This window comes from Anabrus simplex, chromosome 1 (assembly GCF_040414725.1).
Source record: "Anabrus simplex isolate iqAnaSimp1 chromosome 1, ASM4041472v1, whole genome shotgun sequence".
In the NCBI taxonomy this organism is placed as follows: domain Eukaryota; kingdom Metazoa; phylum Arthropoda; class Insecta; order Orthoptera; family Tettigoniidae; genus Anabrus; species Anabrus simplex.
This window is the reverse complement of record NC_090265.1, coordinates 888524515-888549847: the sequence shown is the minus strand read 5'-3', so window position 1 is coordinate 888549847 and position 25333 is coordinate 888524515. Positions and strand designations below refer to the sequence as shown.

The 25333-nt window shown below is 38.1% G+C and overlaps 1 protein-coding gene across 3 annotated transcripts in view; it reads left to right on the top strand.

The window, feature by feature from the left end:
* The window catches only part of LOC136857695 (cystathionine gamma-lyase-like), a 182539-nt gene that overhangs the window by 100742 nt on the left and 56464 nt on the right, over positions 1-25333 (top strand). For all 3 annotated transcript variants that reach the window (XM_068225278.1, XM_068225277.1, XM_068225276.1), the window contains exons 3-5: positions 3727-4146; positions 18590-18725; positions 21894-22046. In XM_068225278.1, the coding sequence (XP_068081379.1) occupies positions 3727-4146; positions 18590-18725; positions 21894-22046 (709 nt within the window). The remainder of the gene's footprint in view (positions 1-3726; positions 4147-18589; positions 18726-21893; positions 22047-25333) is intronic.

The following is a 25333-nucleotide window of genomic DNA, read 5'->3' as shown; positions in this document are numbered from 1 at the left end:
ACTATCCTATCCTTCCTGTTAACCCTGACTACGATGTCACTCAATGCTTCATAAAACTTGTCAACATCATCCTCATCTGCACCCTCACATGGTCAATACACTGAGACAGTTCTCGTCCTAATTCCTCCAACTGCCAAATCTACCCACATCATTCACTCATTTATGTGCCTAACAGAAATTATGTTGCATGCAATGGTATTCCTGATAAACAGCCCTACCCCATACTCTGCCTTTCCCTTTCTAACACCCGTCAAGTACACTTTATAATCTCCTATCTCTTCCTCGTTATCTCCCCTTACCCAAATATTACTTACTCCTAGCACATCCAGATGCATCCTCTATATTGATAGCTCCCCATCGAATTCCATTTCATTCGCTAAGTTGTTTCCAAGGAGTCCCTCGCCTGTCAAATTGGAGTGGGACTCCGTTACTCCCATAGGTCCGAGGCTTGCTTAAAATGTTCTGAGCTTGGTAAATTCATGAAGCAGGATGCTACCCTACTTACACATAGTCCAAGTGAGGATCTCTCCTCTAATAGGTTATGGACCACTGGTAGATTGTATAGTCCTAGCCGCCTGAGCACAAGGCTCAGAATATGTCTGAGATGCCCACTCCCATTCCATAGCAACTGGTATCCCGACTCTCAGGACCACTTACTAGGCCACTCAACCATTGCCCATGGTTCACGAACTAGGACATGATTACAATAACCCACAAACATGAACCACAGTCAAACATAATTGTGAAAAATTAAAATGAAATTTTAAGTGAGTGGGAGGAAAATAGGAGTCATTTATACAGAAGTGAACATTGTGGTATATAAGTGGTTCAAGTGTGTTTGAACAAAAGAACTGTGAGCGAGTGGGAGTATGTTACAAGGAAAACCCCAAATAATCTGAAAGTTGATATTCTTTGCTAGGGGCTTTACGTCGCACCGACACAGATAGGTCTTATGGCGACGATGGGATAGGAAAGGCCTAGGAGTTGGAAGGAAGCGGCCGTGGCCTTAATTAAGGTACAGCCCCAGCATTTGCCTGGTGTGAAAATGGGAAACCACGGAAAACCATTTTCAGGGCTGCCGATAGTGGGATTCGAACCTACTATCTCCCGGATGCAAGCTCACAGCCGCGCGCCTCTACGCGCACGACCAACTCACCCGGTAGTTGATATTCTTAAGCAGATGAAGAATTCATCTGTCATGCTATATCATGAGTATGGGGATACAACAATGGAACCATTTAACAGAATTTATTCCCTTTTCTAGAATGTTGCAGTAAAGAAAATCTGTGCCAAATTTACACACACACAGCTGAAGGATGTTTGTAAAGACTGTAAAATAACTTAATATCTCCCAGGCAAAAATTTAGTTAGAAGTAATTTAGATTAATCAAAATCAATATATATGCTTATATTTAAGATGGCTGTTCTTTGCCATAAAAATGTTCGATTAATCTTTGCAAACTTGTTTCAGTGGACACCTCTTGTAATGGACATTTTTCTACGGAACCATTGGTGTCCGCAGAAGAGAAGTTTGACTGTATTAAATTTAGTAGGATTCCATTCGTAGCCGAATATTCTACCCTGCTGTTTCTGCTTCCATTTCACTTCATTGAAAAAGAAGAAAGATGTTAGACCTATTACTAGCTGTCATCATGTAATATGCAAGACCTGCTTACTGTATTCTCATCACTGCTGTCAAATTCTGAACTGCTCTCCTATGGATATCTGAGAATCGAGACAAACTTTTCTTTGTAATCTTTCGGCATTCTCTGACACAGGGGTATTCGCCACCAAAGAGAGTGTCTGTTTCTCTTCAAGAATCAGGCTATCCTGCGATGGCTCAACTTGAGTTCCATACAGCTAATAACCTGCTTTATTATTATTTCTCAAGTTTGTAGCATTTCAAATGACATTACACAGTTCAAAGCACCACATCATACAAAACTACCTTGTTACTGCAATATTGGTAACAGGCACTCCTATCCCAGGAGTCGGTTTTTGTGGGAACAGCTGTTCAAAAGTCCTTCCTGATGTCAACATTATGTGGAGTGATGTATTCACTGTCACACATTTCTCTGGTGATGTGTATATGAAGGGGAGTGTTTAGGGACAAACACAAACATCCAGTCCTTGAGTCAAGAAGAATTAACCGAACTCTGTTAAAATCCCCGACTCCAACAGGAATCGAACCTGGGACACTAAACCAAAGGCCTTGACACTAACCATTCAACCAAGGAGCTAGAATGTGAAAAGTATTTGATCGAGATAATTAATTTACCCCCACAAGCCATAATTGAGTCAAATACATTTTAATTTTTATCATCAGGGCTCTTTTTCTGGGGGATGTTTACTCAAATTTTCAGGGACTGAGTAAGTTGGCTACATGGTTTGGGTCACATAACTGTGAGTTTGCATTTGGTTGATAGCGGGTTCGAATCCCTCTGTCGGCACCCCCAAATATGGTTTTCTGTGGTTTCCCATTTTCCTTACCATTCCTAGCCCTGACATATCTCATCATCTCCTAAGACCTGTCTGTGTCTGTGTGAAATAGGCAAAATATTCAGGCCTCAGAGAAGGAAAAAATAGTTATTTCCATTTTTAACGGTAAATTTTTGAAATCCATGTCTTTTTTGTGATTCATTGCCATATCTCGTTAGTCATGTTCTTGAATTGTAATTAACACTAGTGTTTGTTTCTAGTTACTAGTGTTATTGACATTTTTACTATTACCTGAAAGAATTGATAGAGTACCACCTTCTGCAAACAGAGAGGGTTTCTTTTCTAGAATATGTTTAATTGTTGGACTATTCAACTTGGCCAGATAGTCCTGGAATTACTTACAGAAATAAAATAATTTTGCAGTTGATTTGGGCTTCCTGATAGATGAATTGTTTAATATTTCCAGAGTTATCTTGAGGAAAAGAAACTTCCATCATCCCTTTTTTCCTCTTATGAACACAGTGAAGTGTCTCCCTATGTTCATTAGTGAGTGTGAGCATCAAGTTTCTCTAATTAATCTAATTATCACACCACACGTTTCTATTGCTACCAATCTCCTGTTTATCAAGTTTGTTAGTCTTCCACTGGAGCTGTTTAAACCTATGGTTTATGTAAATTCCTGGTTTCTGAAAGGACGATATTTTGCAGTTTCCACAGAGAGTAAGGAAAGAAGACGTGATGACTATAGCACTGACAAACTGACTGTGCCTAATTGGAAGTTGCTGTGATATAAAGTAATTTATGTTATATAGGCCTGTTAATTACATTGTTGTCCTACCACCTCTATCTCTTTGGAAGGAAACTTCAAATTCATGCTTACCGATTATGTTCAGTCCCAGACAAGGGTACCCCTAATCTTTTTTCTTTAGGAAGAGAGCCCTGCTTGTCATCACTATTTAATAGATATAAACAGTGAAAATTTAACAAAAGTAGGGACATGGTAGGTTTGTAGTGAAAAATCTGCCTAGGCCTTATAGTTGGAGTCAGAATGGAACTAGACTGTATCGAAGGAAATTTGCACCAAAAGGTGAAAGGAAAGAGGTCGTCACAAATAGCAATGTGTGTAATAGTTTTTCCTACATAATATAAATAACCGGTGTGAACGCCAACTTTGAAAGCCTAGAAATGAAGATCTTTCTTATAATTTAAAGTGTACTGTACATTTTCAAAATATTAGAATCTGCTGTATTTTATAGTACGATATATTTGCTGTTTTATTGACTTCAGGGTTTTGTTTATGCTCGAGATGGCAACCCTTCGAGGGAAGTTCTGGAACAGTGTCTGGCATCACTAGATAATGGAAAATATGGTTTGTGTTTTTCTTCGGGACTTGCTGCTACAACAAATGTTATCAGTTTGCTGAATGCTGGTGATCACATAGTTGCTATGGATGATATGTATGGTGGTACATATGAACTACTTTCCAAAGTATTTGATCGCATGAACATAAAAACAACATTTGTGGATGCTAGAGATCCAGAGAAAGTAGGTGAAGCAATTCAAGAAAACACCAAATTAGTGTGGATAGAGACACCTACAAATCCATTGTTGAAAGTAGTGGATATCAAGCGAGTTGCGGAGATTGTTCATGCTCACAAAGGAGTCATTCTGGCTGTCGACAATACTTTCTTGAGTTCTTATTTCCAGGTATGTACTTACACTCATAATATTTGTTTAAGGGTTAACTGTATCAGGTAAATAATTTCTTTCCTTGTGTTGTATTTTGTTGCCATTTGCATGTATGAAAATATGTTTATATATTTCCAGATTTAATTAAGGCATTTTTAATCCACCTATTTAAATTCATGCAAATATTATGTCACCATATTGATTATATTCATGATTTTTCATGTTTCCATTACTAAATATATGATGAAAAGATTTCCAATTTGAAGAAATTTAAAAAATGAGAAGAAATGATAAACTATAAGTCTCTCCATTCTTGCTAGGTAATAGACAATAATGTTTTGATAGGTCCTTAAAGAAATTGAGACTTATTGTATAGAGATGACATGGCAGGATAAATAGTCAGATAGTACTTAATGAAACAAAGCTTCCTTAATCTCTTAACTGGGGAGTTTTGACTGAGAAACGAACATTCGTAGCAGGGAATATATTTTGACTGAAAAGGAGTTAATTTGTCACCCATATAATCATGATGTGTGTGATGAGCTACCTTGCCAAGCCCATTATCTTCCACGAATTGCTTCCATGAATGACAAAGGAATGCATCCCACCCATTATGCATGCAGCCCATTTTGACATAAATATGTCTTATAGCTGGTGGTTATCTGAAAATTTGCATTACGGAAGTTAGCGTCACAAAATGTGTGATGGAAGTGTAACTCTTGCAGGCTGTGATGTGAGGTATGGATCGATGGTCATACAGTGCGGCGCAGCAAGTTTGGAACCTACTGACATCTATAAAGTGGTCATAGAACTACACTCAACAACAATAAGGGACGAAATAACAGGTCCCGCCTAGCAGATAATAATTTTCAAAGGCTCATCATTACCCAATTGAGTAGCAACTATTGGTAGACGAATCAACTCGTAATGCCCGGTTAAGAGGTTAAAGGGGTAGTCTGGTGTAAAATGATATAAGGCTAGAAATATAAGGGCTTGATTAAATAAACACAACTACATTTTTCGCATGAGAATATGGCACGCATTAGGCTGTGTTGCACGTAGTGACATCATATCTGCTATTTTCTAGTTCAGCATCAAGCAGTAGCATGCACATAATGAGATTACTGCAGTTCTAAAATAAATCAATGATAGTTGCAAGATGCCTCAGTTTTGTGAGTTTGGTTGCAATTCTAATACTGAAAAGAACAAACTCTCTCTTTTCATTGGTTTCCTAATAGTGAAAAATCACTCAAACAATTTAAATCCTGGGAAATTAAAATAGCTAGAAAAAACTTTAAACCTTCTGGAACAAATGTAGTGTATTCAGAATACTTCACAAAGGATGACTTCGAGTCTTCAGTAAAGCAATTTGTAATATAGGACTGTAAAGTTAACACTGCATTGAAAAGAACAGCGGTGGTGATTCTTTACATGAAAGGCAAATGTTATAGAACCATTACTTACCTGAGAGAAAGGATTGTTGTCAAGGCAGTAGCTGAAACAAGTAAAGATAATCTTGAAACTGTTACGGTTGTTTCAGAATCTACTTCCGAATGTACGGAAAATAATAAATTGATTCAGTGTGTTTAGATTGGTGGAGAAATTTTCCATAACATAGAGCATACAAGTGAAGACGGGCTATTGATCTTGTTTACATCATCCCTAATTTAAGATGAAGAGTCAGAAGAGGAAGGGCTGATGACCTAGATGTTAGGCCCCTTTAAACAACAAGCAAGCATCAGAAGAGGAAATATCTGAAGAAATGGCAACCACAATGGGTGCCAGGATGAGAGACGTAATCATTGTCTTCTTTTTATTCTCCTTCCTGTCCAACTCGTTGGCTGAATGGTCAGCAGACTGGCCTTCGGTTCAGAGGGTCCCGGGTTCGATTTTAACCTTAATTGGTTAATTCCAATGGCTCGGGGGCTGGATGTGTGTGGCGTATTCAACATTAGTAATCATCCTAGGTAGGGCCCTCATTTTCACAGACATGCAGGTCGCCTAATAGGCCGTCTACTAGAAAAAGACCTGCACCAGGTCTCTCCGGAGGCCATACGCCATTATTATTATTATTATTATTATTATTATTATTATTATTATTATTATTATTATTATTATTATTCCTGACCTTTTCCCAGTTACCTGGGGTTGGTACTTACTGTAGATTTAAGCCACGTTTTAAATCTTTCCTGTTGCCAACCCTACATGGAGGGATGTATTCACTTTTGGGTGTTTCTGTGGGGATTTCTAGTTTGATGTGTTGTATGAAAATGAAGATGTGTATTGAGGTGAACATAAACATCCATATCCCGAGCTAGAGAAATTAACCAGACAAGGTTAAAAATTTGCAACTCAGCTGGGAATTGAACCCGGGTCACTGTGAACCAAACGTCAATGTGCTGACCATTCATCTAAGGAGTGGGACAAAAATGAGTGGTCTAGTGCATTTATTAATACAGTACTTTATTTTCTGCTGCAAGCGGAACTCAAGATGACATTTTTGAATGACTTCTGACTCATGAACTAGGCTGCATGAAACCAGCTGTAAAATCCTGACCTCTAAGTGGTGGTGGTGATGGTGGTGGTGGTGGTGGTGGTGATAATTGTTTTATGAGGAAGTACAACTAGGCAACTATGCTCTATATAATACAAATCAGAAAGAAAAATGGAAGGGATCCAACACCTCAAAAAATGAAGGTATCAGCCAAAGAAAGACAAGGTCCATGAAGGGCATGAAAATTAAGGCTCCCTGGCCTCGAGTGCTCTAATACCGTTGGTGTTCGAAAAATATAAGAGTTGACCACGGGAGGTCAGATAGAATAGATGAAAGTGAGAAGCCTGGCACAAATGGAAGCAATGCCAAGACTCAGCTAAGAGCCTCGTGGTCGCAACCCACACTTCCAAGTTGAGAGCCCCTGGGGGCCCTTTTAGTTGCCTCTTACGACAGGCAGGGGATGCTGTGGGTGTTATTCTACTGCCCCCCACCCACAGGGTACTGACCTCTAAAATATCGTAGAATGTCTGTAAGAATTAAAAAGAACGCAATAAACAAAGTAAAGGGGTTTATAACTGTTGGTTGTTCATTTGATAACCCAATTCTTGTTATAGAGGTGCTTAATGTAACAGAACATAACTTAGCTGTAAAAACGAACAGTTCTAAAAAGAACCTTGACAGTCTGAAAAGATGTGGAGATTCATTGCGTGTAAACAGTTCGTAAGCTGGATTAATTCGTGGACTGCAACCTGGTTGTAAAGTCATGTTATATCATTATGTGCAGTTAATTGGGTAAGAAACAATTTCCTTGAACCTGATGCAATTGATCAAATCAGCTGCTGAGGATGTTCTGCCAGCTTAAGTTGCTGTTTATTTAGAAAGATGAGTAAGTAATAATTATATTATGTATATCTTAGTAGAACTTTGTAATCCAGTTGTGTTTTATTGGTATGATTTTATTACTTGAATGTACAACTGAATGCCTCTACTATGTATATGGATGACAGTGAGCAGAGTAAGTGACGTCGCGTGTATTTTATCAAGCTCCGAGTATCTGTTTCTTGTAATCGCATCACATTGGGACAAAAATACACATTCTTGTGATTTTTCATTGTACAGTTCTTATTTAGGCAATCATATGACAAGTTATTTTGGACCAAATAATTCAAGATAATCTTAGGTGGTTAACTGTAATTTAATACTACAATTGATGAATTTAATCTTATTTCAATATCTGTGCTAACAAAATATCCAATTGTCAAGTGAAAAAGTTAAATAGGTGGAAGTTTCACTTGACAATTGGATACTGTAATTTAAATAATAAACAGGAAATCGTCCTTGATACTAGCTTAAGTCAGGTCAGGTACATCCTGCTACCATATGTGACAGTAGATGGTACTATCTGCGACTGTCTAGCCGAGGGTTGGGCGGCTGTTAGCAAACCTGACAAACTAAGGGGGAACCAATGGCTATGGGCAGAGGAGTTCACCCTTAGGGGGTTTGTTGAATCCATTGTGTAGGAAATGACACATAAATTCAACTGGAAGCTGCTGCCTTGCACATGTGGCAGGGGACTGCTAAAGGCTAAGGGAGATAACCCTGACAGAAAATCTTCTCCAACGTTATGCCTAGCAAAGTGAGTTGGAGAGTAACTGCAATCTCTTTCAACACTTATACAAGCCTCGGATGCAAACAAAGAACTTGGAGTAGACAACAGCACCCGCAGACCCACGCCAGGTATGATAGCTTACGCCCTGATGATAGGCCAAGCCATGCAGTTGTGCAACAACCCCGGAGAAGACAACACACTCGAATAGGAACAATCAATGTAATGAGTTTGACTGGGAAATTTGAAGAGTTAGTGGAAATCATGGAGAGAAGGAAAATTTCAATCCTAGGACTGAGTAAAACTAAATGGAAAGGTAAAGGGTAGAAAGAGTTGAGGAAAAACTATACCCTCTACTGGAATGGTAACAACAGAGAGATGAGAAATGGAGTAGGATTGATATTGTCTAAAGAGATGGTATTACAGAGATCCAGTACATCAATGAGAGGATAGTAAAGGCAACAGTTCACCTTGGAAAGAGAAGGTGACACTGGTGCAAGTGTATGCCCCTCAGACGGGTTACAATCAAGATGAAAAGAACAAGTTTCTCGAAGACCTAGAAGAGATCATCAGTGAAGAGAGGGCAATCATCATCGGGGACCTCAACGCACAGCTTGGGACAGACAGGAATAACTATGAGAAGGTGATGGGACCACATGGCTATGGGAGAAGGAATTCAGAAGGTGGATATCTCCTAGACTTCCGCATAAGAAACTGTTTGGTAGTAAAAAACAGTTGGTTCAATAAAAGAGTCAGTCACAAGATTACCCGTTACAGCTGGGATGCAAAGAGCAAGATGGTCATTGACTATGTTATTACAGATAAAGAAAGAAGTAGACTTGTGGCTGATGTCAAGGTGATTCCAAGTGAGAACCTCAATAGCGACCGCTAGTTATTAGTAGCAGATCTGAAAGATATTAATGTACCAAAGATAACAACCAGGAAATTACCTAAGATTAAGGTGTGGGAACTGCAACAGATTGGAAAAAGGACCGACTATCAAGACCGTATAAGAGGACAAATGCCTACGGAAGAAGTGTAGAGTGGTGAGGTAGAGTAGACAAGATTTAATAACACCTTAATAAAAGAAGCAATAGAGGTTTGTTGGAAGACAAGTGTGGGAGTAAGGGAAAAAGAGACACCCTAGTGGAATGAGAGAGTAAGATCCTCAATAAAGGAAAGGAACATGGCACAAAAAGAATGAGATAGAGAGAAATCCAAGCCAGAACCTCAACCTCAAGCAAGTTTACTGGGATGAGAAATTGAGAGTTAAAAGAGTAGTAGAAGAGGAGAATTAAAATTAAATTAAAAGGAAAAAATTAAATTAAAGGAGTGCTGGGAGAAATTTACTCAAAAACTGAAGGAAGACAGCAAAGGAAATATGAAACTATTGTTCAGAGGGATCAAAAACAAAAGGAATTCAGTTGAAACCATCAAAGCAATTGAGGATGCTAATGGAAACCTGACCGGGAAAGAAGAGGACATCAGAGAGGTTCTGAGGAATCATTTTGATCACCTATTGAACAGGACAGAAGCAGATCAGAGAACAAAAGAATCAGCTGTTGAAACCTGCACAGAGGTACCTCCCATTATATGGGCAAAAACAGAAGCAGCCCTTAAGAAGATGCCGCAAGGGAAATCTCCAGGAATCGATGAAGTCAGCACAGACATGATTAAAGCAGCAGGAGTCCAGGTTTTACAGTGGCTACACAGAGTGCTTAATGCAGTTTGGAAAGATGGCAAGATACCTACTGATTGGAGCAAGGGTGTCATTATCCCCCTGTTTAAGAAAGGAAATTGCCAAAATTGCTCCAAGTATTGGGGAATAACACTTCTTTCTCATGGGCTTAAGATTCTTGAGAAAATCTTAGAGAGCAGATTGCGAGTCATATTAGAGCCACAGTTTGAAGAGGAACAGTATGGCTTTAGGCCTAAAAGGTCCACAACAGACCTAATTTTCAGTGTCCATATGTTAATGGAAAAATATTGGGAAAAAGACAAAGATCTGTTTATGGTTTTCTTTGACACTGAGAAGGCATATGACAGCATTGCAAGAGAGAAAATATGGGAATGCCTGAGAAAAAGGAATATGCCAGAGGGACTGGTGAGGTAAGTTCAGATGCTGTAGGAGAGCTGTACCAGCTGTGTGCGATTGGGTAACGGATATTCATCCTGGTTCAAGACCAAAAGTGGAGTCCAGCAAGGCTTTCCCATTATTCAATCAATCAATACTGATCTGCATTTAGGGCAGTCGCCCAGGTGGCAGATTCCCTATCTGTTGCTTTCCTAGCCTTTTCCGAAATGATTTCAAAGAAATTGGAGATTTATTGAACATCTCCCTTGGTAAGTTATTCCAATCCCTAACTCCCCTTACTTTGTTTTGCAGTAAGCTGAATGATCCAGAACTTACTATTTCTGTCTAAAATTCCTCACTAATATCGAATATGCACCTTTGCGGCAGCGATTATTTGCGAGTTAGAAACCAGGTTCACTAACTTTATTCTTTCTTTCTTAATCTGTTCACCCTCCAGGGTTGGTTTCTCCCTCAGACTCAGCGAGAGACCCCACGTCTACCGCCTCAAGGGCAGTGTCCTGGAGCGTGAGACTTGGGTCTGGGGATACAACTGGGGAGGCTATCAATCAATACTGATCTGCATTTAGGGCAGTCGCACAGGTGGCAGATTGTTATTGTTATTGTTTATCACCATCATGGATGACATAATGAAGAACATCAAGAAAACCTCTGGTGAACTAAATGCAATAGCCTTTGCTGATGATGTTATGATCTGGGGAGAAACTGAGGAACAAGTACAGTCGAGACTCAATGAATGGAAGGTTAAGTTCCAGCAGTTCAATCTCAAGATAAGCGAACTCAAAACAGTAGTGACGGCAATAAACAGAGAGGGTCGACCAGCGAGCATCATACTAAGAAACCATCCACAAGAAAGTATGGAAAGCTTTACATACCTCGGCAGTGTAATATCTCGAGATACACTAGCCACGAAGGAGGTGGCAAATAGAGTGCAGAAGAGCTCTCACTTTTACCAGCAAGTATGAACACTCCTCTGAGATTCCAAAGTACCAACAAAATCAAAGCACTTGATTTCAATCAGTACTTCATACCAGTCTTAACCTATGGTATTGAAACCTGCACCCTCACTAAGAAAGACTCATCAAGGTTGCAGGCATCCAAGATGAAGTTCCTCAGATCCACAATTCAAAAAACCAAACTGGGCAAGTTGAGGAATGATGTGGTTAGGAAAGAAGCTGAGATTGTTACATCATTGTTAGATCGGATCAGCAGGTCCAGGCTGAGGTGGTTTGGACATGTAATGAGGATAGAGCCAACAAGAACAGCATATGTTAACTTGGAGCGACATGTGGCAAGGAAATGGATGGTGGGAAGACCAAGAACCCACTGGATGGACATCATAAAGATGGGCATTGCAGATCAGAGAAGGACACTGGAGGACGTCATTAACAACAGAATGTATCTCAATAAGACAGAATGGAAGAGGCTCGCCATCAGTACCTAGGAAACTGGAACTGTAAAAGGATGATTATGACTAGCTTAAAATTGTGGCTGGATTAGAGATTTGTGAAGTCAGAAATTAGAATCTACATGTACAAAATATGTTATTACGGTTAACAGTTAACAATCATTTTTTATTTTATGATGTACTGTACTTGCTATGCCTATGGTTTTGGCCACATTGAAGTGACACCGTTGTTAACAATAATGAACAGTGCATTAGTAATTTACCTCTAATCAATTTGTCATATTTCGTCTCTCTTATGGGCCTCTACATCAATTAGCATGTCCTGGGTGACAACAAGGGCACATTAGTTGTTCTAATAGTTTAGACATTCTCTTTTATATGCCTCAGGCGTATATTTTCTTTGGTTTGCTCTACATTTTCTTCCATCTTAACCAACTGTCTCTTACAGAATGAGGAAGTGTAATAATTGTTGAACGTGCATTACTAATGAATACAAATATGTATTTTCACCCATAAATTACTCGGTTGTACCACACTCAACATGCAAGCACTTCTGGCCGCATGCTCGAAATGCTCCTTTAACATGTAAAGGTGTAAGTTCCTGGCAAACCCTTAAGAGTTGCCAAGATACATGTGAAAATATTTTTCCATCTTTTCTGGAACCATTCAGTAATGTGCTTTAAAAGATCCGTCCGTCTGTCCATCTCTGCATTTAGGGCAGTTGCCCAGGTGGCAAATTCCCTACTGTTGTTTCCTAGCCTTTTCTTAAATGATTTCAAAGAAATTGGAAATTTATTGAACATCTCCCTCGGTAAGTTATTCCAATCCCTAACTCCCCTTCCTATAAACTAATATTTGCCCCAGTTTGTCCTCTTGAATTCCAACTTTATCTTCATACTGTGATCTGAGATCTATTTTCTAGAAATATAGCAACCCAATCAGTCACTATTTAGTCCAATCCAATTACACTCATTTTTGCCAGTAGTATCCAATGATCCACCCTATCAAATGCTTTAGACAGGTCAATCGTGATACAGTTTTGTTTGCTGTATATGGATTTTGCCAATCTTTTTAAAATGACACTGGGGAATTGCGAGAGGATCAAGTAGGTAATGATCAGTTTCCATATCTAGTCGTATATGAAGTCTAACATCAAGTGTTTACTGTAACATCAGTAACTAGCTTCAGTAACTTGTCATTGTATAGGTCTATTATAAAATAGAAAATCTGCCAATTAAGCTATCAAAATGCATTACAACAACAGTGTACAGTAGATACAACTGATTTTTATAACAACTTGGTATAGATATGAGCATGGGCACTGACAGAGTTACTTGCAAGTAATTTTTGCAATTTTTACTTCTTTACCTTTCTTGTTAATCTGAAGTAAAATGGGCCTGTAGAACAGTCTTACAAAGTAACAAGGGCTATTTTTTTTTTGAGGTTATGGTACATCATCATCAGTAATCAATTTACTCATGACAATGTTGTGACCCACTGGTTTTGTTTCTGCTTGTCATATCTCTGCCATAGTTTTGCCATTATGGGCAGTCCTCGGCTTTCCTTAGGGCATATTGGAAAGGCAAATCAGTGATGTTCTTGACTTTCCTCATCCATTTAATTGCAATCCTTCCTTGTGGTCTACTGCCCTCAATGTTCCCTTCCATGATGACTTTTCTATATTTTTCCACTTCATCTCACAATGTGTTAGAAGAACTGGAGTATTCTTCCATTGATGCGAGAAGAAGAGTATTTTAAAATTTTTAGCTCCTGAAGTGTGGATATATTGATTCTTCATGCAGTCCCAGGCACACTTAGCATCCTACGCCAGCACCGCATTTCAAAGGCATTGATGTAGTGTTTTTTCTTTCTTTCTTTCTTTCTTTCTTTCTTTCTTTCTTTCTTTCTTTCTTTCTTTCTCTGTCTCAGGCCTTTATGGTCCAGGTCTCACAGCCATATGAGAAGAGAGAGTACAAGGATTTTAGTGAGCCAAATCTTTGTATTGTTAGTTATCTTCTTGTTCTGTTAGAGGTTATAGTTAAAGATTCAAAATGTTATAGTTGATGATGCCACATATGATGTCTGGAAATATGAAGGAATCCCAAATTAATTCCTTGAGTATGCTGATTTAATTTATCAAGTGAGGCGATCAAGATCGACCCAACTTTCCCAATGACAAGTACTATTGAATGCACATCCAGTACAATACGGCGCTTCAAGACTTAGAATTGGTCTACAATGGGAGACAGTAGGCCAAGTGGATTATGCATGTCCATTGTTCATAGCAAGAGTGTGCAAGAGAACACTGATCATTGACATTGCGACAAACAAATTTGGACAGCAACCAAGAAGGCTAAAGGTTTTTGTTCCAACACTATTTGTTTTTAACCCTCTTGGAGCCAGGAGCTGATCTGGTCGGCCGCTCACTAGCAGCTGGAAGAGGCCAGAGCTCCGCCTGCACTCTACTACTGTAAAGTGCCAGGCCCTTTTTAGTAGAATTACGGGCATTTTAACATTTGCGTATATCTACCGGTGTATGTCAAATACCGACAAGAAATTTTCTACACGTCGACTACATAAAATAAACAACTGATTTAGAGTGATATAAGGAATTAAAAAGTATTATTGTTGATATTATGGTTGTCGATAACGTTTACTTTTAGGAAGAGAAAAACATTTTCGCACTTTCTCTCTCAATATCTACTTTGAAAATATCATCTACGATACAAAAGAATATACGTGATAATGTAGAATTTATTTCTAAATATAATTCTACGAAATAATTATTTTGAACACGAATAATAAAAATATAAAAAATTAAAATTCAAACGTATGTCCCTAATGAAAATAAGACAATTTTACTCACCGATAAAATTCATGTATATATCGATGTATGGCGAACACTTAAGATAAATTTTATATGTGTGGACTAGATTGTATAAAAATAGTTCTGAGTTATTCAAAAGTAAAAAATAATAGTTGAGATTATAGTTTTTATTTTATCGGAAATCCCCTTTTCTAGTTTTCTATTTCAGTATATATTTTTAAAAACATTTTACAATGCAATACAATATGCGTAATTAAAACATCTATGGCACTAAAGCCCTGATGGGCCTTGGTCTACTAAGCGACTGCTGCTCAGTCCGAAGACCTGCAGTTTACGAGGTGACGCATGGTCAGTGAGACGAATTCTCTCGTTCATTATTCATGGTTTTCTAGACCAAGGTAGCTCTCTTAGCCTAAGATCTCTCCTCGATTGTCATCACTTAGTGTCACTTAGTTTGAGTGGACCTCGAACCAACACTCAGACCCAGGTAAAAATCGTTCACCTGTCCGGGAATCGAACCCATGACCTCCGAGTGAAAGGCAGGCACACTACACTCGACCCGTGGGGACCGGCATTTACGTAATGATAGAGAATTCATTTATGAACAGAATAATTACTCTGAACGAGAAAAAGAAAAACAAAAAATGCAAACACAAATTTACTATGTCACTAGTAAAAAAGAAGGAAAATGACAAAATAAATTTACTCACCAAAAATTTTTGAGAAGAAGACTCGTCACCGCTATATAATGTTGTTCAAAGTTCGAGACCACTGTTGAAGCACTTCAGGGTATTTACACTAACACTAATCACTTATCACTAACACTAATCACTTATCACTAACACTAATAGGAGCAATAAAAAGCGTAACGCAACGTCGTATAAAATCTCTGTTTTTTGTTCAAGTAGAACTTTAAATATATTTTGTTTATTTAGGGCACTTATGAAGAGCTGCACATTTAGTATGCAGGCTTTTATCGCACTTGATGCACACAGTTCGCGACCTCTTTCTCTGTTGCGGAGAGCTACATACAACGCACCATCTTTCTAATGTACCTGACAAAAGTTTTACGCCACACACAGGAATATTCGTGATAATCTTTTGTCTGTTCTCAAACCATTCAGTACTCAGAGATTCAATTATACTGGAGTAGAACTGGAGCCTAGTCATTTTCTTTCCGTTACAGTTTTCTAAATACATCAAATAAGCATTTAAGACCATTCTCGAAATTATATTGAATGCAACTTTTTTCCAGAATTTCAAAGTTCTACGTTCATGTAATTAAAAATACACCATCATGTCATTTGTATCAATGCCACCCATATAACGATTATAGTCTAAGATCACATTAGGTTTCCTCTTAGGTTGATTAATGTTTCTAGCAGTTGCAGGCACTTCTGTTTCTATTGCAGCTTCGCGTGTACTTATAACCACCACCTGATTTTTCTGAGATTTTTTCTGTTTGGATCCCACTAGTAAAATTGGCCCCTGTCTGAAATATTTATTACAAACTAATTTAAATGGATTTTTCAGAGCATCTGGTAGTCCCTTCCTGTTTCTTCGTACAGTGCCGGTAATAAATGTTCCAACTGAATATAAATGTTTTGCAAGGGGGATTGACGTAAAATAATTATCTGCGTAAACGTGAAAACCTTTCATAAAATAATTCCCTAGGGACATGAGTTTGGTCACTACAGTGTAGGCCAGTCCATTAATTCTGATTTTGTTTCTGTCTTCAGTGGATCTTGCTCCTCGGTAGGTATAAAAACCAACACAATATTTACTAACTGCATCACACAACATCCAAAATTTTATCCCCCACTTGTGATGGTGCTTATTCGGCATGTATTGGAGTAGTTGTGTATGGCATTTAGTTCCAACTAAACTTTCGTCTATGGAAAGTTGCTGATGAGGAGTATAATGATGTCTAAATAGCCTATTAGCATGATCTACAAGAGGCTGGAATTGAGCACAGGGATCATTGTTTGGAGAGCCAGGAGGAGAAAGCTTACTGTTGTCAACTAAATGAAAAAAATTCAAAATAAGCTGAAACCTATTCCTTGAGAACATTTCACCAAACCAAGGAGTAATGAAATGGTCTAAAGTACTCCAGTGCGAAACAATGGTAGGTTTCTTATCAGTCCCATATTAAGGGTGACAGCAATGAACGCCCTTATTTCATCAATCATAGTGCGTCTCCAACATCAAGAGCGGGGATTGGGTGACAGTTCATTACAAGTAAGGAGCTGGTCAGCGTAGCGATTGGTCTCTGTGACTATAAGGTTTAGCAGAGAAAAAGTGAAAAATAAATTGAAGTATGATATGGGCAGAGAATCAGGCAGAGGGGCATGTTTAGGTCCAGGAAGTTCCATGAACGAAACAGGAGGCTGAGGAACGTTGTCAGGTTCATTGGGAGAAATTTCCACAAAATGTTCTCCAGAGACATCATCATCATCATCATCATCATCATCATCATCATCATCATCATCATCATCATCATCATCGTCATCACTAGTTTCATCAACAACAGTATTCACAGTAGCTTTACTGATATTAGAAACAAACGCATCTTCTTTAGCTGTGGTGATCCCAGGGGCGTGTCTGGTATAATTTCATCACTACTCTCTGAACTAAATTCACTATCGCTATCCGATAAATCATCCGCGTTCACTTCGCATTGTTCCAAATATTCCATTAATTTATCGTCATCAATACCTGCTGAAAATATATCACGTGATCCACTTGCCATTCTGCTGTAAAGAATCCACTCACTGCAAGGAGCAATCTTGTACTGACCGGTTAGCGGTATTTCTAAACACAGGAAACAACTCTTGTGAAAGCTAGAACACCCTCTTAGAAATTCCAAAGCAAGGTCAGGCACACAATAATTTGTAGCCCCTTTACTACAGGTTGTCACAAAAGTATGCACGTAACTATAGACTGCCAAAAAATTATGTATATCATAGAATTTCCAGCCGGCCGATGTAATCGGCTCTGGCAACTTCTGCACGGATATTTAAAGGCCGATCTCATCGGCTCTGGCAATTTAAAGGGCGGACGCTCGCAGTACCGCCTGGCTCCAAGAGAGTTAAAAAAGACCAGATCTTTCAAAGTTTTATTATGTTTCATTTACTTTGTCTGGCTCCATGGCTAAATGGTTAGCGTGCTGGCTTTTGGTCACACGGGTCCCTGGTTCAATTCCTGGTAGGGTCAGGATTTTTAACCTTAATTGGTTAATTTCGCTGGCACGAGGGCTGGGTGTATGTGTCGTCTTCATCATCATTTCATTCTCATCACGACGCTCAGGTCGCCTACGGGCGTCAAATCAAAAGACCTGCATTTGGCAAAACGAACTTGTCCTCAGACACTCACGGCACTAAAAGCCATATGCCATTTCATTTTCATTTACTTTCATGCACTGAATTTCTCTTCTGTTAAATAAATTACATTCTACATTGTACGGCCTGTATTTCTTGCAGATTTTCCTACTTCAGCGTACCATTCTCATGAACCATGGAGGTTCAAGCACCCTTGCATCCCCCTTGCGGTGCTCATGAATATTTGCACTGATGTCAATACTTAAATAATAACATTGCAAATGACTGTGCTGCTACTATTCTGATAGTCATAATTCTATTCAATTTGCTCATAAGTATAAGTAGAAGAGTTGACAGGTCATCTTTCTACACATGATACTTTTGGAAAACAGGGGCTTTTGAAATCATCACATCACTATTACTCTGAAAGTTCATGGCAGTACGATTATTTTATAGATAATTCAAATAGCTATTAAATTTAACATTAGTGAATCTGTGTTATATGTTCCAGCATATGCCTTGAACCCTTAAATTGCTTGTCTACTTACTATATTTGATATGTCAGGTTTTCACATTAATAATTTTACTGTATATTGTTGTAGTTTTTAATTTTTTTTCCACTTAATTTTGTGCTTTTACTTTGCTATATTCATTTCTTGACCATATTAAATTGTAATACTATGTGCAGTAGTTATTTTGAGAACTTGATTGTTACAGCGGCCACTGATGCTGGGAGCTGATCTTGTTGTGTACTCTCTCACTAAGTACATGAATGGTCATACAGATGTTGTCATGGGTGCTGTAGTGACTAATTCCCAGGAACTTCATGAGAGGCTCAAGTTTCTTCAAATGAGTATGTTGATACCATTTTGCATATATGCTGTAGTAGCCTATTGTTTGTTGCTGAATGATTGTGTTCATGGTTCTTTTTCCTTCCTTGCTCTGTATGTAACTTACAAAGATACTATTGAATCGTTTGGACTAAGTAACATACGAGGAATAATACAATATTCTTAATGGCAGTCTCAAAGGAGCATGTCTTAACTTATAGTTTAATATTTGAAAGAAAGAACATGACAGATATGGTACAAGAGGAAAATAGCTTTCATTGCCAATTTATTTCAACAGCTGGTCCATAATGTGAACATATTAATATAAATATTGTTTCAATGAATACAAAATAATCTGTTAGTTTTAAACATTCTTATTTTAAAGAAGGATGCCATTCTTTTTCAGTGTCGATTCAGTTAATATAACTTTAAATTTGAAAAGACTGAAAAACTCTAAAATTTTAAAAATCATCACTCAAAGTTAGCTAAACATAACATATTATAAAATGATATAACTAGTCAAGTTAATTCTCTCCATTATATTCAGTTAACCCTCGGACACTCGCGCTAGTCATAGATGCAGCGTTACTTGCACGGGCTACGTATGTAGCCCAAACTGAAACTCAATCTGAATGACTTGCACATGCTATTTTTAGGTTTCTTTGGTAATAATATCTTAAATAGTACTATATATAGATATTCTAAGCCAAATTTGAAGACCATATATACTGTAGGTTTTTCTTTTGTTGAGAAGAAGAAATAGAAACCCTTGAAGAAAAATTTGATTCTATCTCACACTAAATGAAATCTACCATGGAAACATAAGTAAAAGAATTACAGCTTTTAAATTTATATATATATACCCAAATACTTACATTAGAGCATATATCCATGGTAAATGAATAAAAACAATATCAGGTTAAAAAACTGTCCTAGAATTTCTGTGAGAATTTTAAGGAATTTTAGCACTTTAAAAATATCTCCTCTGATTGTTTTTCGATTTTTGCCTTTGTGACCTACACATTTTGACTGAAAACTCTATAAGCATGATCACACTTCACACTTCATCTTCACTGAAGCACTCTGCACAAATGTACATAGAATGATTCGGACAGACTTTTCTGTAGCACTTTCTGCAGCTCTTCCTTGTTGATTTATCCCTGCCTCGTCCACACAAGAAGCAGCCATGATGTAAGCATAACACAGTAAAAAAACTCGCTCTTTGAAATCCAATTTATCACATGTAATCGAAGCAAAATTGTCATCTCATACACATCTGTGCACAAAAAAACAGCAACCCAATTGCCAGTCAATGTAGAGAACTTTTTGGTTCAGTTATATTACTATCTTGATAAGAGTTCTAAAAGGCAAAACACGTTGAAAGTTTATCAGCCTGTTCGTGGCACAGAGGTTCACAAAATTTTGAAATATGTTAGTACCCATTGGCTCTCGCTTCTTCAGTCTATTGATAGAGTTCTTGAGCAGTGGAAACCTTTGACACTCATGTTTTGTAATGAGACCCACCATAAAAATGAGACCACCAAGCAGTTTGAAATTGTGAAATCTTTCATACAAGACCCACACACAAAACTGTTTTGCTACTTTCTTCAGAGTTCACTTCCTGTTTTTAACTCTGTGAATATATTTCTGCAACAAGATGCTCCAGCCATACATCTTCTTAGCAGGAAACACTTACTGGTCTTTTAACCGACCTATTGGTCAGATTTGTTCAGCCATGTTCTCTTCAGACAGAATCTACCTCCCTTTTGAGTGTTGAATTCAAGAGGAGGAAATACCAGAAAGTCAATGAGGGCTTGGTAATTGGAGCAAAATCTAGGGCATACTTGAAAGATAATGACTGTGATGAAGATATGTTTTATAATTCTGTCAGAGAGTTTTATATGGCAGCTTGCAGTTACATTACCAGGAAATTTCCTCTTGATGATGAATTTCTTCATCATGCCGAAGTTGTAGACATCTCTCTCAGAATGAAGGTTTCCTATTCATCTCTTGAATATTTTGTTCGAAGATTCCCAACTTTGGTCAAGGAAAGTGAACATGACAAATTTGAAGAGGAATTTGCACTTTATCAGTGTGATACTTTCCCTGAATACATTGTACATGGACCTAACATTGATGTGAATTGGGGCAACATTGCAGAGCTTAAAAATGAAAGTGGACTGGCTGCTAAACGTGTGCTTGCAATTTTTTAAGCTACCTTTGTCTTCTCACTAACGTGGAAGATTGGCTTTAGTTATGCCGTATTTCTTGTGGCTGCACAATTATTTCCATGTGCTTAATAACCATTAACTTAAAATTAGCATCATAATATTGAAGAGAACCAGTTGAAGATTTGCCGGCCTGTTCCACGTGTCTCTAAAATATGATGATCCATGACGAAAATATTCCTGCTGTCTATAAAACTGTTAATTTTACTAAGCGCCAGGTATAGTAGACGTGTTATAACTTGGCCACTGAGTAGTCGTGGCCTTTCTAAGAGTTTGAAGGCTTGCATGTTTTGAAGCCATTCTCCGTATTTGAGAAACGTTTTTATAGAGGCTGATAGAATGTCATTCTCTCATCACTATTTTCCGAGAACCAGTGATGTTACACAACCGGTTGTTGTGGCTAACGATGTATAATATAGAAGCGGACGTTGATGGTCAATGAGTTCTGCGTGCGCGGGTGTGGGGGTGAAGGGAAGCAGCATGGTTACCGTGGTAGCTGCCAGTCGTGTTCATTACTCTTAGGTCACGACTGCAAGATGGCCCTTGACTTTTCACATGAGATTTGACAAAAAAAATCATCTTGGATTCGGAGAAACACGGTGTTACATAATCTCATTTTAGGAGTAATATTTGGAGTTTGTTTCCATGTAGTGATACATGTCAAGTAATGAAATCATTTCAAATATGTACTGAGCAAGTGGTTGCATGATAGCTATCAGTTTGTATTCTGGAGATAGTAGGTTTGAACCCCCACTGTCGGCAGCCCTGAAGATGGTTTTCCGTGGTTTCCCATTTTCATACCAGGAAAGTACTGGGGGTGTACCTTAATTAAGGCCATGGTCGCTTCCTTCCCATCCCTAGCTCTTTCCTATCCCATCATCGCCATAAGACCTATCTGTGTTGGTGCGACGTAGAAAAGAAAACAACATTTCAACTATTTTGAGTTTTATATTTAATGTTTAGCTATAGGTGCAGTTCCTTCTCCATTTGACTGTTACTTGGTGTATCGCGGCTTGAAGACATTACCTCTCCGCATGGAGCAGCACATGAAAAATTGTCTAGCTGTTGGACGCTTTTTGGAACAACATCCATGTGTGGAGAAAGTTTTGAACCCAGGTATGATTTCTTTAATAGTTAGAAGGAATTTATAATTAAAATATCATAGCAGTCACATATTATTTATGCAGAAGTGGAAAGGTTCTGTAAGAATTCTTGCATAAGAGTTCATAGAGATAAATGTGGAAGAAAATATCATCATTGTCATCGGCTGTTACTCATATCCAGGTGTTTGTTTCTCTCCTGCAATTCTTTCATTACCTGTTTACTCTATGTAGATGTTATTGGTGACTAAACAAACCATGCTGCGCGTAAAACCTGCAGCCACATGTTACACCTGATGGAGGGAGGAAAACATGGCTGAACCTGGCGTTTCCATCTTTGACGGATATCTATTTCCTGTCTTTGATGCACACATTCAAATTGCAATGATAGTTGAGCATCAACAAGAGCAATCTTCTGTAAGAGTATGTCAAACGCTCTAGTTTATGTTTTTGCTCTTCATGATCACTTCAAAGGGTCACCATGAGACCTTCTGCCAGCTCTGATTTCAGTATACTGGATTTGCTGAGGAAGTCTGTTGTCTCCCATATGCTAGATATATCTAATCCATCTAAGCCAATAGTAGTGGCCTGTATGCCTTACATCTCAGGAACTACAACACCGGATACATAGTAATCCTATTTGATATTCATAAAGGATGTAAGTTTTTGCTGGTGCAAACGTTCAAATTTCTTGATGTCCTGTTGATATAGAGTCTAGGTTTCACATCCAAAGAATAATGTTGAGACAGCAGCAGCCCAGTACACTATTGGTTTGGTCATCTGCAAATTGCAATTCGGTGATCCAGATGAGGTTGGTTGGCCTTTGTGCATGTAATCTGGCCGGATTAAAAAGTCTAATTAATACACCTGCATCTTTTGTAGATGATACCTTGTAGAACATGGCTGCCAGGTACAGGGCACAAAGTGTAAGAGCAAGTATAATTGGAAATTCTTCACATTAGTCATCCTGATAAAGCACCTGTCCAGCCATACCATCATGAATTGCTTGAATGAATCCAACAAAATGTTCAGTGCAACCAAATCTCCTTATAACCATCCACATCTCATTTCCAGGCATTGTGCCTTTTTTCCCTGCAGATTGTAAAATAAAAGCAGAGATTTTTGTTATTGTTTGCACTTCTGCAGTTGTCTGGTATGGAAGATCATATTCATAGTGATTCTGGAGGTCTGAAATCCACACTGAGATTCTGGAAGTATTTTCTCAGAAACTAAACGGAGGCAATTCATTAGGATTCTAGCAAAACCTTTTCCCGTTATGGAGAGCAAGAAAATACCATGATAATTACCACAGATACTTTTGTCACTTTTTTTTAAAAGATGCTGACAGTAATTGAACTCTTCATGCCAGGTGTTCATCTTTTGGTTTCCCATATTAGAAGGATCAGAGAAAAGAACCTGGTTTCAGCGGTAAAACGCCTCTTTGAATGAGCTCTAGGGGAATGCTGTCTGGTCCAGGAGCCTTTCTTGCTTTCAGAATGTTGAGAGCTTCAGACATTCTTGACATGTCTTGGAGACATTCTTGTAAATTTGGAGCGGCAGCCATCTTAGGCTGTGGAGGATGTTGTGGTTCATACTGGAGGAAGTCTTCTGCCACAATGGAGCTGTGATTAAAAAGTGAGCTGAAGTTTTCTTTCCATGCTTCAGAATATCTAGACTGTCAGTAAGAATGATGGTACTGTCATTGGCTTTCAAGGCACCTGATGAGAAATGGACAGGTCTGTAGAGGTCTTTTACACCATAAGAAAGTTCTGTAGGTCCCTGGTAGGGTTGCCAGGTTTTGGTGAGCAAAAAATGAAGATTTTCAGGTTTTGGTCAAGAAAAAAAGATTTTATGTCTTACTGAAAAATATCTCTGGTAGTTTTATTTTAATACACTACCTACAAAAATAGGGTTGCCACTTTCTTCACAAAAAGAAGGAAGATTTTTCATGGACATATTTTTTAATGACTCATGCATTCATATTTTTATTAAATGCCATTTTCGATCAAAAACCACTCACATTTACGTCTTAAACCCTACTGCTTCATATCCCTTTTATATTTTGAAACTGATTTAGCTTTATCTAGGAATCTACTGTCATTCATTACTAGGTTATAAAACTCTTTGCAGGACATGTCAAAATTTATTACAATTTGAAGCTCTGATTTTATGAGTTCTGGTGAACGCCTGTTCCTAACATCAGTCCACTTGTTCTTCATCATCGAAAACACTCGTTCCACAAAAGCATTTGAACCTGGTATACTTAGTAGGTATAAAACATATGAGGTGAGAGATATTTGTCACTTTTTGTTGAGGCACTAGTGTGAAGAATTTCACCCACTTAGACACAACATCACCATCCTTGGTGATACAGTCAGTAAAGTTATCTTTCACCTCACAAAATTCTTCATATAGCTGTTCCAGGTTGACTTGATTTTGTTGATTATTTCAACTGCAAGTTCAAAGTCGCAATATTGTATTTCCCCATTCAAAGAAAGAGGTTCCAACCTTGCATACTTAATACTAGCTGAGAAGTCATAATGGTTTTCAAGATATTTTGGCAATGTGTCATAGAAACGATCAAATTCACATGAAATCTTCTTAAGGGATGTTGATGAAATCTCTCTCATTAATTTCTTAGTTTCACTCCCACAGAATTTATCGTTCTTTCTTTGTGTGATCTTGTTATAGATCATGCACAGACTGTTATGAGATTCAATAATACTTAGCTCTCATTTTTCCAGGTATTTTGATACTGATTGCATTTGACCTCCTATATTTGACACAAAATGCAAATATATTTCAGGAATAATTTCCTTCTCTGGGTCTTCAGCTAAAAATACTGATGCAAGCTGCTTTGGACAGGCATCAATGCTCTTGAAATAGCTCTTTATAGCTGGCCAGTACACAATCAGTCTGTTACTGGCAGGAGTTATGGAGAGCCGTCGTGTGGGCACATGCCTTAATATTTCAGACCACTCAAAATCCATATTCAAAAATGATTTCAATACCTCATGCCTTTTAGCTGAGAAATGATTATAGATCTTCAAAACATGATCCTCTACATCCATTTCCAGCTCTTCCATGGCATGCTTTATCACATTATGAACCATGTGATTTGAATAACTGGCTTTTTGCAGGTTGAGATTCTTGGAAAGCAACAATTGATAAACAGATTGTTTCCTGCCAAAATTCACATTAGCATTGTCAGCACTATATGCTGTTAAATTATTAATATTTAGTGATTCATTTTGCCACTGCATTTGAAGATTCATCAGACTGTTCAATAAATACCAACAGTTT